Source organism: Siphateles boraxobius, unplaced genomic scaffold, assembly GCF_051911475.1.
Source record: "Siphateles boraxobius isolate OS27281-9 unplaced genomic scaffold, OSU_SipBor_1 13, whole genome shotgun sequence".
Classification (NCBI taxonomy): Eukaryota; Metazoa; Chordata; class Actinopteri; order Cypriniformes; family Leuciscidae; genus Siphateles; species Siphateles boraxobius.
The window spans coordinates 24,058,630-24,074,006 of record NW_027508733.1 but is presented as its reverse complement, the minus strand read 5'-3'; the positions used below and the strand labels follow the sequence as shown (position 1 = coordinate 24,074,006).

The 15,377-nt window shown below is 40.2% G+C and overlaps 1 protein-coding gene across 1 annotated transcript; it reads left to right on the top strand.

Annotated features, from left to right (window-relative positions):
- The first annotated feature begins 6,267 nt into the window (after window positions 1-6,267).
- LOC143736116 (vitellogenin-like) lies at window positions 6,268-13,399 on the top strand. Its single transcript, XM_077226714.1, has 28 exons — window positions 6,268-6,334; window positions 6,473-6,493; window positions 6,579-6,730; window positions 6,856-7,107; window positions 7,182-7,343; window positions 7,434-7,582; window positions 7,671-7,821; window positions 7,915-8,072; window positions 8,157-8,322; window positions 8,407-8,532; window positions 8,617-8,835; window positions 8,922-9,139; window positions 9,224-9,321; window positions 9,447-9,571; window positions 10,028-10,129; window positions 10,234-10,353; window positions 10,454-10,640; window positions 10,726-10,828; window positions 10,916-11,101; window positions 11,215-11,326; window positions 11,436-11,625; window positions 11,714-11,982; window positions 12,079-12,123; window positions 12,208-12,285; window positions 12,377-12,583; window positions 12,669-12,811; window positions 12,908-13,046; window positions 13,132-13,399. The coding sequence occupies exons 1-28, from the start codon at window positions 6,295-6,297 to the stop codon at window positions 13,255-13,257; spliced, it is 4,044 nt and encodes a 1,347-aa protein (XP_077082829.1). The 5' UTR covers window positions 6,268-6,294; the 3' UTR covers window positions 13,258-13,399.
- Window positions 13,400-15,377: the final 1,978 nt, after the last annotated feature.

The window sequence follows — 15,377 nt, the reverse complement described above, 5'->3', positions numbered from 1 at the left end:
TCCCTTGGCAAGCCACCTTGCCACCCCTGGGGTTGAAATATTCCACCTGCGGCTGGATACCCCAGTGTTCTCCATATGCTCCTTCGGGTCATATGTGTATTCTCTATATTCTCGTTTTGTAATACTCGAAGTTGATAGGCTTTCTAAGCGAAACCCCATTCGTCGTCATCCGACGTAACGTCTCCGCTCCCTACTCAGGGAACGAGGGTTACATACGTAACCGTGGACGTTTCTTCACCAAAATACAAACCGACATAATGGAACATCCCTCATGGCCTCATCGTCTAGTTTGTCTGACTGTGAGTGTGTTAATGACAAAAAAATAAGCTACTTACTTGGTGATTCCACAAGATAGTGGTAGATGTCTGAATAGTCCGGCAAAGAGAGTGTGTATGTTTGTGCCATTGTTGCTATCAAGAAACTTTGCAGATCTAGAGAGAGTTCTGGGGCCTGTTCTTCGTACGTCGCTAGCTCAGTTAGCTGGATTTGATTGTTGGCGATTTGGCATGATCTTGGATTGTTTGGTTCTTCGCCGCTCATCCTGGACTTGCTGTCATAGCAACAGGTGCGCCAGCTTGAACCTGCTCGCGAGCAGGCTTATTTCATGTTAACAGGATTAGATCGCGGCTTTTTAAGCGGAGCTGATACGGGAAGTCTTTTAGCGCATCGCGATAGTGTACTTTTTGAGAGATATCATTTTTCTCATGACTCGTGAGGATGTCGTTTACATCATTAATTTGTTGGAAACGCTTAAATGTTCGACTCGTCGGTGTCGGGCTTTAATAACAGTCCAGGCAAGTTACTATTGCGATTCTTATCCAGATTAGTATTATATCAAATTTTAAAAAGGCAGTTGACTGACTAAAATCTCTTAGATGGTGTGTAACTATGTTCCATATCACAAATAATGCCAGGATCTGTGCATGACTCAAGAATGTTCAGAGATTTATGCACATTATTTGAACGTGTTAAGGAAAAATATAAATATCAAGCTCACTGTATTACATACACGTATGCTTATCCTAACAGAACTGAATTTTTCTATTAAACAGGTGATTACAACAGGATCCTGCTTGGAGACAGGTGTTTTATGACCCCATTCCCTGACCCAAAGCCCGGACCAGTTACAATGCAGCTCTAGCCAGGACAAGGGCACACAATGAAGTGAACTTTAGCCAACTAAAGTATCTGAAAAGTCTGAGGGTTGCACCTGACAGGGCCTGTGACATTGCATGGGCCATATTACACAACATTGCACCATCAGAAAAAATATAAAACATTTCATTAATGTTTAATAAAAGACAAGACAAATATGCTTAGTTCCTTGATTTTTATTTTAATTGTTCTTTGTAAAGAAAAGCCAGTGATCAAGTCATCTTTTGCCTGCAAATAATATATATTGTACTCTGTGTGAAATAATATATTAGCACTTACTCTGAAGTTCCTATGAAGCAACTCTATGTGCCAGTTTTTTTTTCTTTCTTTAAGTTGTCAAGTATTTTCAAAATACTTCTAGGGGTAGGGGTAAACCTGTCAAACACATGGCTTATGCATCAAAAATTAAAAGGAAAAGTACAACACTGCCCACCTCTGCATCACTGCTTTGTGCAGACTCTTCTGTAGATGTGGACTCCTGCAACTCATATTAGAAATAAAAGGTACTCAAGTGTAAATTAAGTAAAGTTATTTATGCACTTAAAGATACCTGGGAGGGTTTCTTCACTGTCCTGTGCATTGGGGGGGGGGAAATGGGCATTACAAAGTGTTGTAGCTACTTTCTTCCCTTTTGATGTAACATTAGAAAAAGTCCACTTACTGCACATGCTCGAGCCACTTGCTTGGGAACACATAAAAGTGTTGGTGTATTGTTTAATACTGCACAAAAGAGGAAAACACAATTTCATTACAATGAAGTACACTGGGGGGAAATGTGATCAATAACTCATAGCAACATATATATATATATTGTTTACATTAACTATGTAGTTTCACAGTCACACATGTAGACTTTCACAAGTCAAAGCAATTCATTGCTACTCAAGGTTTAACAGCTGATATGACTGGACAGCCATTTGGATTATAGGCCTACTTAATTTAATGCAGCAACAAATTATTTTACAGTGTACTAGGATCATTTAAAGTTTATTTACCAGCAGTGAAGGTGTTGCTGCTCCTGGCCTGAACCCAGGGGTAGGCTAGAACCCAGCTGAACCCAGGGATGCCCCCCACAAGGTTCACACTCAACCCAAGGGCCAGTTCTTCTGCCTGGGTATAATGTGGGGGTGCAGGACCACCACCTGTTTGTTTTTCTTTTCTTTCTTTTTTCTCAGCCTTTTTCTTGGTTGCTTTTATAAACAGGCAAACATTTATTAACAGTGCCTTTTTAAAAGAGATTAGTTAGTACAAATTACTATTATGTAGAATATTCTAGTACTTCACTTTTACTTGTTCCCATGTTCTAGTAGTGGGTGGTGACTCTGACATTACAATGAACAAAGTTATTAATTATTTAGAAATTATTAAAATATCAAAATATATACTTTAATAAGTGATTAAAACATCTTCAACGGCCAGCCCTCTCTCTTGGCTTTTGCACACTTTGAGGTGTTCCCTGGCGTTTTAATTATGTTTTCAAATTCTGCATATCCTTCAAGCAATAACTCTTGCTCTTCTGTGGAGAAAAAAACGAGCGCGCTCTTTGGCCGCGGTGAGCAGCCAATAGCAGCGTTGTTGATCAATGTTTCTACTATCGATACATATCCCCTTTTAACCCAGCGCATGAACGCGCAATTATCTCAGATAACTCAATCCAGCTATACTAATCATAACCGGCAGGAGTGTTCGAAGAACCTAATTAGCCGGATCATGGTGAGCACGATGATATTATCTTGGATGTCTCGTTTGATCGCGGATGTTTTAAGCAACGTACGAAGAACGGGCCCCTGTTCTCAGAGGAATCCGTTTGTTTTCCCCAAAAAAGGGCGTTACCCTTCGATGACGCAAAAGTAGCGTTGGTCTATTGTGCAGCACAAATTGAAATTATAACAATTGGTAAATCTGATAAATGACAGAGCAATTCATCACATAAAATATACTCTTTAATGTTATATTTTAAAATGACAAAATATACAAAAATAACAAAAATATAACAAATTGCTCCAAACAGTTTGGAAAAACAAATCTTATTCCACTTTGAATGTGTCTAGTCGAAATGGTATAATGATTTATTGTGTGGTGGGAGATTGTGAACAAATTGACATATTAGAGTATTAAGGTGTGTGTGTGTGTGTGTGTGTGTGTGTGTGTGTGTGTGTGTGTGTGTGTGTGTGTGTGTGTGTGTGTGTGTGTGTGTGTGTGTGTGTGTGTGTGTGTGTGTGTGTGTATGTGTGTGTGTGTGTGTGTGTGTGTGTGTGTGTGTGTGTGTGTGTAAACAAGAGTACACACTCCAACTTGTGAAATGTGTTTTGTGTTGTGTTTGTTGCACATTTTGAGGCCTTGATAACAGGGGTAGGGGGGCTTAATGTAACTAGAAAGACTATTAATACAGTATAATATATAATTTGAAATAAAATGAAGAAATACATCTACATTCCTTCCCATACCCACTAACATTTCCCTTAGTTTCAGATAACGCAAGCTATCCAAACTGAGCCAAAGCTTCTGGCCTGGTTGCAAAGTAGTTGTAGAGTTTTTGACTGCATCAATGATAATGTATACGATGGGCTATATATTATGTTCTAGGCTAGCCTAAAAATGTTAGACGAGCTTTCTTCCAACTTACCTTCTCCATGAAGACGTGTGTTCGCGCGATGTTGTTGGTTACCTAGTAACGAATGTAGGTGGCCGAGAATGTTCCGTCAACTTCCGTGTGTTGCGCATCTATGTTGCCTAGTAACAAACACAATCTGGCCGAAATACACGTGCTGGCGGCAGGAAACTTCACTTTGTGTGCCTGCGCCTCATATACAACGTTATATATAAAGTTTGCAGGACAACTTGGTTGGCATTGCCTTTTCAGCGTGAGAAATACACGGTGTGGCATATGAACTGGTTGCAGGTGCGGAGTGGGACCAAAAAAATCTACCGGGAAATTTCTTAGACCACCGGCCTGGGGGTATTTTTTGGTAAACTTTTTTTTTTTTTTTTGCAAGAACCCTTGCAGAATTATTTTAAATAGATTAAGAAAGCCACCACTACTGGTCACATCTATGGATATATTGATTTGTTTAGATCCAGTGAAGTCGTGTCCCACCACTTTTTCTCAGGATCGATATGTCCCCCAGCACTTTTTGAAACATTGAGGCACGGATGTACCTAATAAAAATAAATAAAACATCTCCAGTTAACTAGCAGAGCATTCATTTAGTTTGCTATTAAATAAGAGATCTAGCCCTAAAATGTGTTGTTTTTGAAATCAAGCTGAGCGCTCGTTGCCGCTGCTATGAGTTGCATGGATACAGTGTTCTCTTGTGGCCTGCGCAGTCTTCACTCGGACACGCGCTCCAATCTATCGCCATTGTAGAGACTCTCTAGTCTCATTCCGGTAAAATCACAAAATAAAATTCACACAAACGTGTCCCTGCTTGATATAGACTGTAACCACTGATGAACATTCAGTTTTGATGAGAGAGAAAAAAACTATACGACTGTGGATTAGAACCCGTAACCTCTGACACGCTAGGCAAAAGATCTACCACTAGACCATTTTAAAAATTTGCGGATCGATGCATTTATTTACGGGTTGAGCAGAGAGGCTGCACAGTTTGACAAGTGGGCAGCGGCTGCACACCAGGCCGCCGGATGATGTTGCAAAGAACTTGCAATGTATAACTATTATCAGACCGGCCCTCGCGGCCTCGAAACACTACCGGCCTTATGTATGTGTAGCTGTTTTACTCAAGATAACTTAAAAGCAGCGAGCAAAGATGAGCATATCCAATGTCCCTCGCATATGCAGATTGATATCTAAAAGTTTGTTGATTTTTCTTCTTTACACTAACGTTTAGATATTTAGATAAAATAAAAAGCCGATAACAAAGTGAACCAGTTAGCTGATTACCTTAAAAGTCCATATGGGCATCAGTCATACTGCCGATAACACTTTCTCTGACAAGCGAATGTGATAAGACAATATGATAGGGTAAATGCATACTATGGATACATGGATACTTCCCCACCCACTCCTCCTGGTACAAGCAGAGAAATTTTTGGCATGTTGGGGTTCCGGTACACCAGCCATGTCAACGAAACGAATGAATGAAAATTCATGAAGATGAAAAATAAGCTCAGCCTCAAGTCACAAGTGTTTTAAAAGTTTATAGACAACCATTTGTCCGGCGCCTTGCACACACAAAACAAACAAAATACAATTATCTTTTTTTTTAACAATTACAAATTTAAGAAATATTATTTTTTTTTAAGAGGTGCAATCATGACTACCAGTCGATTATTATGACTATTATGACAAAACAATGTTATTTCATTATTATTTTCCAATATATAGTTGTCTTATTTTTAACATGTTGAAGTAGCCTTCTTCTCTGGCTAACTTGAAGGGGACGGCACACCAGCACCCTCTATTGACAAGCCGCCACTGGTTCAATCACTGTTGACTTTTTAATATGAGGTGCCAAGCTCATATGCAGTCTACGGCTGTTGAATACTTTGCAGTTTTTCTTTGTAGGTTGCATTAATAGTTTTTCTTCATGTTTTTAACAAATATACTCGTATTAACAATTATAAAACTGTCCACAGATCACTCCACGTCTTGTTCCAAAGTTCATCCAATGTTATTTCACCAATCTTTACATAAAATGTATAAATATGGACTTTAACAAGTTTCTAGATTAAAGGCCAGGGTAACCTAACCCAAAACTGATAGCTAAGATTTGCCTTCAATCCAAGGCTGTTAACCACCATTATTATAATTGAATAAAAATGTATAATAATATTGAATATGTTTTCTGTAATATACCTCCATAGATAATTGTGTTGCTTCAACATTATTTTATATGATAGAAGAATAAAAAAAAATAATTTTGAACATAAAAGACAAATGATCAGCATGATCTCACTGTGGACTTTGGATGAAGAATGACATGATGACAGGCCAGGGTAACCTAACCTCTACTGATATTTATATTAAAATAAGTTGACAAAAGTCTTGTCTTGTGTACAATTTGATATTCCTTTAAAGACATTGGTTAATAATTAATTTAAGAATTAGTACTAGGTCAGCAAGAAAATGCTATAAAAGATCTGATTCTCTGAGTAGCTCTTCACACACCATCAGCAATGAGAGCTGTTGTGCTTGCCCTGACTGTAGCCCTTGTGGGTAAGTGAAAATATATTTATATATTTTTCCTTCTCTCTTTTTTAGCGCTATAGAAGAACTTATTTGGAAAATTAAAAACCTCTTGAATACCTAATTTAAAAAAAGATTTTCATAGAATATTTTTTCTGTTTCTCTCAGCAAGTCAACAGATCAACCTTGGTAAGTGGTAATGTAGACTGCATTATTGCTTAAATATAATAACCCTAGCAATTGACTGAGATCAAAAATACTGTATATTTTTCAGTTCCTGAGTTTGCCCCTGATAAGACTTATGTGTACAAGTATGAGGCTCTGCTCTTGGGTGGTCTTCCTCAAGAAGGTCTGGCCAGAGCAGGAATAAAAGTCAGCAGCAAGGTTCACCTTAGTGCCGTCACAGAGAACACCTTCATGATGAAGGTAACGACCATTACGAACTGTACACTTTGTAGGTGTTCCACACTGACAGGAAACAAAAAAGTGTTTGCAAGCTCTAGCTGCAATAGCAACAATTCCCTCATTTAAAGTGATATGTTCCCTTACAGCTCATGGATCCTCTACTCCACGAGTATGCTGGCATTTGGCCCAAGGATCCATTTGTTCCTGCCACTAAGCTCACCTCAGCTCTGGCTGCTCAGCTTCAGATTCCCATCAAGTTTGAGTATGCTAATGGTGTGGTTGGAAAGGTATTCGCGCCTGCAGGAGTCTCCCCTACAGTACTGAACCTGCACAGAGGAATCCTCAACATCCTTCAGCTCAACCTCAAGAAGACCCAGAACATCTATGAGCTGCAAGAGGTGAGAAAATTATTCTGGTACGTTTTTGATCCATTTTGAGTACTACAATCTAATTTTATAACTTTGCCTTCAAGGATGGAGTTCAGGGAGTGTGCAGGACCCACTATGTCATCAGTGAGGATCCAAAGGCCAACAACATTATTGTCACCAAATCTAAGGATCTGAGCCACTGCCAGGAGAGAATCATGAAAGATTTTGGTTTGTCGTACACTGAGAGGTGTGCTGAATGCACAGAGGTAATGAAGAAGACTAGAAATAATTTAAATATTTACTCAATATAATGAAAATGCCAAGAGTCGAGTGGTCACATACCTTTCTCCTAACAGAGAGTCAAGAGTCTGATTGAAACTGCATCTTACAACTACATCATGAAACCATCTGCCGTCGGTGTGCTGATCGCTGAAGCAACAGTTGAGGAAGTGCATCAGTTTTCGCCCTTCAATGAGATCCATGGTGCTGCCCAGATGGAAGCAAAGTAAGATTGATCATCTGTATTTCTCTTAAAATATGAAGTAACAATATTAACAATAAATAATATATATATATATATATATATTTTCCAGACAAACCTTGACTTTTGTTGAGATTGAGAAGACGCCTGTTGCTCCAATCAAAGCTGATTACTTGGCTCGTGGATCCCTGCAGTATGAGTTTTCAACTGAAATTCTTCAGACCCCCATTCAACTCCTGAAGATCAGTGATGCGCCAGCCCAGGTATAATTCAATACGTAACATCTTTAACAGTCTCCAAGTCAAAGCCTTTTATTCATGAAGACATCATTTGAGTGTTGCCCTTACTCTTTCTAGATTACCGAGGTCTTAAAGCACCTTGTTGAAAACAATGTGGCCATGGTCCATGATGATGCTCCACTTAAGTTTCTTGAGCTCATCCAGCTCCTGCGTGCTGCCACTTTGGAGAATATTGAGGCTATCTGGGCTCAGTTCAAAGACAAACCAGTTTACAGGTACAATATTTGAGCAATACGTTCATAGAAATATAGTTCAAGGCCAATTTTTTATTATTAACATTTTTTAAATTCATCTGTTAGGCGTTGGCTTCTGGATGCTCTTCCTGCTGTTGGCACACCAGTCATTGTAAAATTCATCAAGGAGAAGTTTCTGGCTGGTGAACTTACCATTCCTGAGTTCATTCAGGCTCTTGTGGTTGCTCTGCAAATGGTCACTGCTGATTTGGAGACCATCCAGTTGACAGCTGTGGGTACATCTTACTATACTCAAAGTGCTGTTCTTCAAATCTTACCTAAATCAAATGAATCATTTCTGTATGTTGATGAACAGAGTTTGGCTATGCACGAGAAAATCGCCACAATCCCTGCTCTGCGTGAAGTCGTCATGCTTGGATATGGCTCCATGATTGCCAAACACTGCGTTGCAGTTCCCACTTGCCCCGCAGAGCTTCTCAGGGTAAACACCTTAAGACCTACATTCCTGTCATTTACTTGTAAAATGTTTTAATATTTGTCTAAATGTATGCCTCAAACTCCTCAGCCCATCCATGATATTGCTGCAGAGGCCATTTCCAAGAATGACATTCCTGAAATCACTTTGGCTTTGAAAGTTATGGGCAATGCTGGTCACCCTGCTAGTCTTAAACCCATCATGAAACTCCTACCTGGACTGAGAAATTCAGCTACTTCTCTGCCTCTTAGGGTCCAGGTTGATGCCATCTTGGCCCTGAGGAACATTGCCAAGAAAGAGCACAAACTGGTAAGTGCCAGACACTGTAGGAATCAATTACTGTAAAAGATTATACAATTTTCTTCATATTTTCACAACCTTGTTTCCTGCCTTAGGTTCAGCCAGTGGCCCTGCAGCTTGTATTGGACAGGGCTCTCCACCCTGAATTGCGTATGGTTGCTTGTATTGTGTTGTTTGAGTCCAAGCCCTCTGTGGCTCTCGTCTCCAATCTTGCTGGTGCTTTGAAGACTGAAACTAACATGCATGTTGCAAGCTTTGCCTATTCACACATCAAGTCTTTGACCAGAATCACAGCTCCGGATATGGCATCTGTGTAAGAACAAATCATTTCTCACATATTTTACTTCATCACATAAAATGATCACAAGCCAAAGGTAATTATGGTTGTCCATTTCAGTGCGGGTGCAGCTAATGTTGCCATCAAGCTCATGAGTCGCAAACTGGACAGGCTTAGCTTCCGTTTCAGCAGAGCCATTCAGCGGGACTTCTATCATAGTGAGTCTTGCATTTTCTATAAGAGAGCTAAACAAATGGTGTCTTGGGTCTTTCTTAAAATGCATAAAAAAATTCCTGACATAAAAGATCATATTAATTGGATTCTTACTTCTGTCCCTGTGCAGCTCCTCTTATGATTGGAGCTGCTGGTAGTGCCTACATGATCAATGATGCCGCCACTATCCTGCCCAGAGCTGTTGTAGCTAAAGCACGTGCTTACCTGGCTGGAGCTGCTGCAGATGTTCTTGAGGTGGGCCAACCAAGACTTCTGATCCATGGTTTTGAAATGTTTTACTTTATTTTGATGGTCCCTTTAACACATTCTGTTGACTATAAGTAATGTTGCACCTACATATCAACTAGCTCTCATCCAGAGGTGTAAAGTCCAGGTTCATAATTTTGTTCCAATCACCTGGATTTACTAATTAGGCCAGTTTTTCAGGCAGGATACTAATTAGCGAAATCAGATGGCTGATCATGGGTGGAATAAACATATGGCAGGACTTTTAATTTCTTACCCCTGGACTTTACACCTCTGCTCTCATCACAATAAAGAGTTAGCAGACAGTCGACTAATACTCTACTGAGAGTAAGTTAACATGTATTTGTAAAGTTACTTATAGTGAACAGAATTTTCAAAAGGAACCATCAAAATAAACTGTTACCAAATGTTTTCAGTCTCCACTCATTTAATTATCTCAAACAGATCGGTGTGAGAACTGAAGGAATCCAGGAGGCTCTTCTGAAATCTCCTGCTGCAGATGAAAGTGTTGACCGTATCACACAGATCAAGCGCACCCTGAGAGCTGTAAGTGTTCATGTCCTGTGTGTTATACAATTGTGTTTTTCTAAGTAATATCATAAGCTTGACATAGGCATATGTATAAGACTTCTCTGTTTTAACTCCTCAAGCTCGCAAACTGGAAGACCTTGCCAACCAATCAGCCATTGGCTTCAGCCTATATCAAAATTCTTGGACAAGAAGTTGCTTATTTCAACATTGACAAGACCATCATCGAAGAAGCAATACCGGTACTGTATTGTACTTTGTCTTCTGTCTCATTCATATGTGATCTGTCTCAAAAATAGTTCTCACATTTAGAATAAAGTTTCTAATAAACACTATCCCCAGATGGTCACTGGACCCAAACCACGTGAACATTTGAAGCGTGCCCTTAAAGCTTTACAGGAAGGAGTTGCCTTCCAGTATGCCAAACCCCTGCTTGCATCTGAAGTACGTCGTATCCTGCCAACAGCAGTTGGTTTGCCCATGGAGCTCAGTTTGTACACTTCTGCTGTCGCTGCTGCAAGTATCAATGGTATGTTTTTTTTTTCTTAGAATTTTTTTTTTATCTAAAATTTTTGTCACTTCGAAGTTTGATGTTGCTCTGTTCATCCTTCTAGTTAAGGCCACCATTACACCTCCTCTCCCTGAGGAGATTGAGAATATGACCTTCGAGCAGCTCAAAAAGACTGATGTTCAACTCCAGACTGAAGCTAGACCAAGGTAGACTTTTGCAGCTATATTCATGAAGATGAGATATAATGTACATGACAACAGTTTTACAAACAATCTCCCTTATTCTTATTTCAGTGTTGCTCTCCAGACCTTTGCTGTGATGGGAGTGAACACTGCCTTGATCCAAGCTGCTGTTATGGCACGAGGAAAGGTCCGTACCATTGTCCCTGGAAAAGTGGTTGCAAGAGCAGACATTCTCAAGGGCAACTACAAGGTGGAGGCTCTGCCTGTTGAGCTTCCTGAACACATTGCTGATTTGAGGTAATGAAATCTTAGTCAGACCAGTGTTGCAAACATTCTGAATCAATTCATAAACAGTTCAAAAGGTTTCTGAAAGTGAGACGTGACACATTTTGTTTTCTTACTCCCAACAGCTTTGAGACTCTTGCTGTGGTCAGAAACATTGAAGAGCCCAACGCTGAGAGGATTGTTCACTTAGTACCAGAGGTGGCCATGCAAAATCCACAGACTCCTGCTGATTATTCTGTAAATTTTGAACACACATATGATGGATATGTGTTAGTATGCAGAGCATTAATGTGCTTCAAGTTTTAAAATAGCAAGGCTTGTTATAATATTTAATTTTTCTTTTCAGTCCTCTGAAATACCAGATGAGACTCCTGTGAGAGCTGCTGCTCCATTTCACAAGACTCTCTGTCTTGCTGTCCCATACATTGAAATCAAGGGGTGTGTTGAGGTGCACTCTCACAATGCTGCTTTTATCAGAAATTCTCCTCTCTTCTACATAATTGGACAGCACTCAGTCCGTGCTGCACTGACAAGAGGTATTCATTCAGAGAAGATTACATTGATTAAACTAAAATATTTTCAGACAAAATAATAAACATAAATATAAAAACATTTTGGCTTTAGCTGAAGGTCCTGCTGTTGAAAGACTTGAGCTTGAAGTCCAAGTTGGCCCTAGAGCTGCTGAGAGGCTCCTTAAGCAAATCAGCCTCATTGATGAGGAGACTCCCGAAGGAAAGGCCTTCCTGTTGAAACTGAGGGAAATCCTGGAGACTGAAGACAAAAATGTTCGCGTGTCTTCTGAAAGCAGCAGTAGCAGCCGCAGGAGCCGCAGCAGCAGCAGCAGCAGCAGCAGCAGTTCAAGCTCCTCCATGTCCAGCTCTCGTATGAGTAAGGTGAGGATGTGGAATGTAGTGTGTTGGTTAGGTAGCCAATATTTGTGTTATAAATATTAAATTACACTTAGTTAATTTACATTTTATTATTTTAAGACTGCCACCATTATGGAGCCCTTCAGGAAATTCCACAAAGACCGGGTAACTATACAAAAAATAATTTTGTTAAAAATCTTCTTTCTTTAGATCATCAATAATCATGTCTATAATGTGTTTTGCTTGCAGTTCTTGGCACCCCATGGTGCTTCCAAGGCAGTAAGCAGTGGAAGCACTGGATCTAGCTTTGAGGCTCTCCAGAAACAGGTGAATCAATTAGTGTGATTAATAACATATAACCCAAAGGTGACATTTTGTACTAAAATCCACTTAAATGAATTATGGTTTATGCTTTCAGGCTAATTTCCTCGGAAATGCTCTTCCACCTGTTTTTGCTGTCATTGCCCGTGCTGTGAGAGTTGACCATAAGCTGCTGGGCTACCAACTTGCTGCTTACTTTGACAAGCCAACAGCAAGAGTGCAGCTCGTTGTTTCCTCTATCGCTGAAAATGACAACCTGAAGATCTGTGCTGATGGTGCCCTGCTGAGCAAGCACAAAGTCACTGTAAGACTGGAACTGTTATCGAAATTAATTTCTCAAGTGAAATAATTTACATCAATACCATCCTTTGAACACAAATGTCCTTCAGGCCAAGGTTGCTTGGGGTCAAGAATGCCAAGAGTATGCAGTCACTGCTAAAGCTGAAGCCGGTGTCCTGGGCGAATTCCCTGCTGCACGTCTAGAGCTGGAATGGGAGAGGCTGCCAATAATTGTCACCACATACGCCAAAAAGTAATGTTCAGCAACACTGAATGAAAAATGTATTGTATATTTTAGAAACTGGCTCTGGTTTAATTTGCTCTTCTTTGTGCATCCCTTCACAATTAGGCTGTCTAAGCACATTCCTGTGGCAGCTTTCCAGTCGGGCTTTAGACTTGAAAGAGCAACGAACAGTGAGAAAGAGATTGAACTGACTGCAGCCTTGCCAACTCAGAGATCCCTGAATATCATTGCTAGGATTCCAGAGGTGAAATAGTTTTCCGTTAAATGATGACTCTCACAGGGATATAATAAGAAAATACAACTAATTATTTTTGTTCCTGCTGCTCTAGATGACACTGTCAAGGATGGATATTCGTCTCCCTTTCGCTATTCCCATCAATCCAGATGGAACTCTTTCCATTCATATCGATGAGGACATTCTCTCCTGGATCCAGAAACATTTTAAGGAAGAATAAGACAAGAATTACATTTCACATTTTCTTAGGAAAATGTGTGTGGTGTGGAATTGATCATGTGGAATTGACTGTTCATTGACAATTTAATTAAATTTTACCACTGTTGTAATGCAAGTAACACTAATAAACACCCTGCAAGTTACTGATGTGTGGATTGAATCAGAATCAGAAAGAGCTTTATTGCCAAGTGTGCTTGCACACACAAGGAATTTGTTTTGGTACTGAGGCTTCCAGTGGACATATACAAATACAACATGAAACATAATACTACAAATTATAAGAATAAAAAATAAAAATATAAATATATGAGAATAAAACTATCACAGTTGGGTTTAGTCAGAATAGACATTTTCAGATTTACAGATTATGAACCTATTTACAGTGTTTTGAATATTATAAATAAATAAATCTACATATAAGTATCACCTGAGTTGTGGGATATTGCACTAAACAGTGGGAGTATTGCACTTACAGGCATATGCCTTGGGAGGAGTGTTAACTGTTCAGGAGGGAAATGGCCTGTGGGAAGAAACTGTTCCTGTGCCGAGATGTTCTTGTGGCCAGTGATCTGAGTCTCCGTCTTGACGGTAACAGTTCAAACAGGTGGTGTCCAGGGTGAGTGGAGTCTGTGATGATTTTACCTGCTCTCTTCCTCACTCTGGAAGAGTACAGGTCCTGGAGGTTTGGCAGGGGGGCACCAATAATCCTCTCCGCAGTCCGGACTGTCCGTTGTAGTCTCCTGATGTCTGATTTGGTAGCTGAACCAAACCAGACAGTGATGGAAGCGCACAAGACAGACTCAATGACGGCTGAGTAGAACTGAATCAGCAGATCCTGTGGCAGGTTGAACTTCCTCAGCTGGCGAAGGAAGTACAGTCTCTGCTGGGCCTTTTTCACAGTGGAGTCAATGTGATTGTCCCACTTCAGGTCCTGAGAGATGATAGTGCCCAGGAACCTGAATGACTCCACTGCTTCCACAGTGCTGTTCATGATGGTGAGTGGGGGGAGTGCTGAGCTGTTCCTCCTGAAGTCCACGATCATCTCCACTGTTTTGAGCGTGTTCAGCTCAAGGTTGTTATAACTGCACCAGGGAGCCAGCTGTTCAACCTCCAGTCTGTAAGCAGACTCGTCACCGTTTCGGATGAGACCGATGACAGTGGTGTCGTCTGCAAATTTCAGGAGCTTGACAGTGGGGTCTTTAGAAGTGCAGTCATTAGTGTACAGGGAGAAGAGCAGTGGGGAGAGAACGCACCCTTGGGGAGCACCAGTGCTGATTGTGAGTGTCTTGGATGTGTGTTTCCCCAGTCTCACTCGCTGCTGCCGGTCCGTCAGGAAGCTGGTGATCCACTGACAGATCGAGGATGGTATGGAGAGCTGGGTCAGTTTGGCTGTGAGAAGACAGCCAAAGCCCCTTTAAAGATTGCTTTAAAGGGGTCCTATAATAATGCCCTTTTACGAAGTCTTGATTTTGTTTTTGGGGTGTACTAAAATATGTTTTCATGCTTGATTGTACAAAAGACACATTTTTCACATATTTTACATTATTACAGCACCTGTCCCTAGTCTGGCTAGAACATGCCGTTTATTTCCTGTTTCAATAGGGATCTCCCAGTCACGTGACCCCTAGCCGCGTGTCAGCCATTTTGACGGAATACATCCGTCAGCTACTCAAGTGGCAATGGATCTATTATTAGGGGTGGGCCACCCCTAATAAAATGATCCATTGCCGTGGGTAATATATATTATTATTATATTATTATACTAATAATATACAGGTCCTTCTCAAAAAAATAGCATATTGTGATAAAGTTCATTATTTTCCATAATGTAATGATAAAAATTTTACTTTCATATATTTTAGATTGATTGCGCACCAACTGAAATATTTCAGGTCTTTTATTGTTTTAATACTGATGATTTTGGCATACAGCTCATGAAAACCCAAAATTCCTATCTCAAAAAATTTGCATATCATGAAAAGGGTCTCTAAACGAGCTATTAACCTAATCATCTGAATCAACTAATTAACTCTAAACACCTGCAAAAGATTCCTGAGGCTTTTAAAAACTCCCAGCCTGTTTCATTACTCAAAACCGCAATCATGGGTAAGACTGCTAACC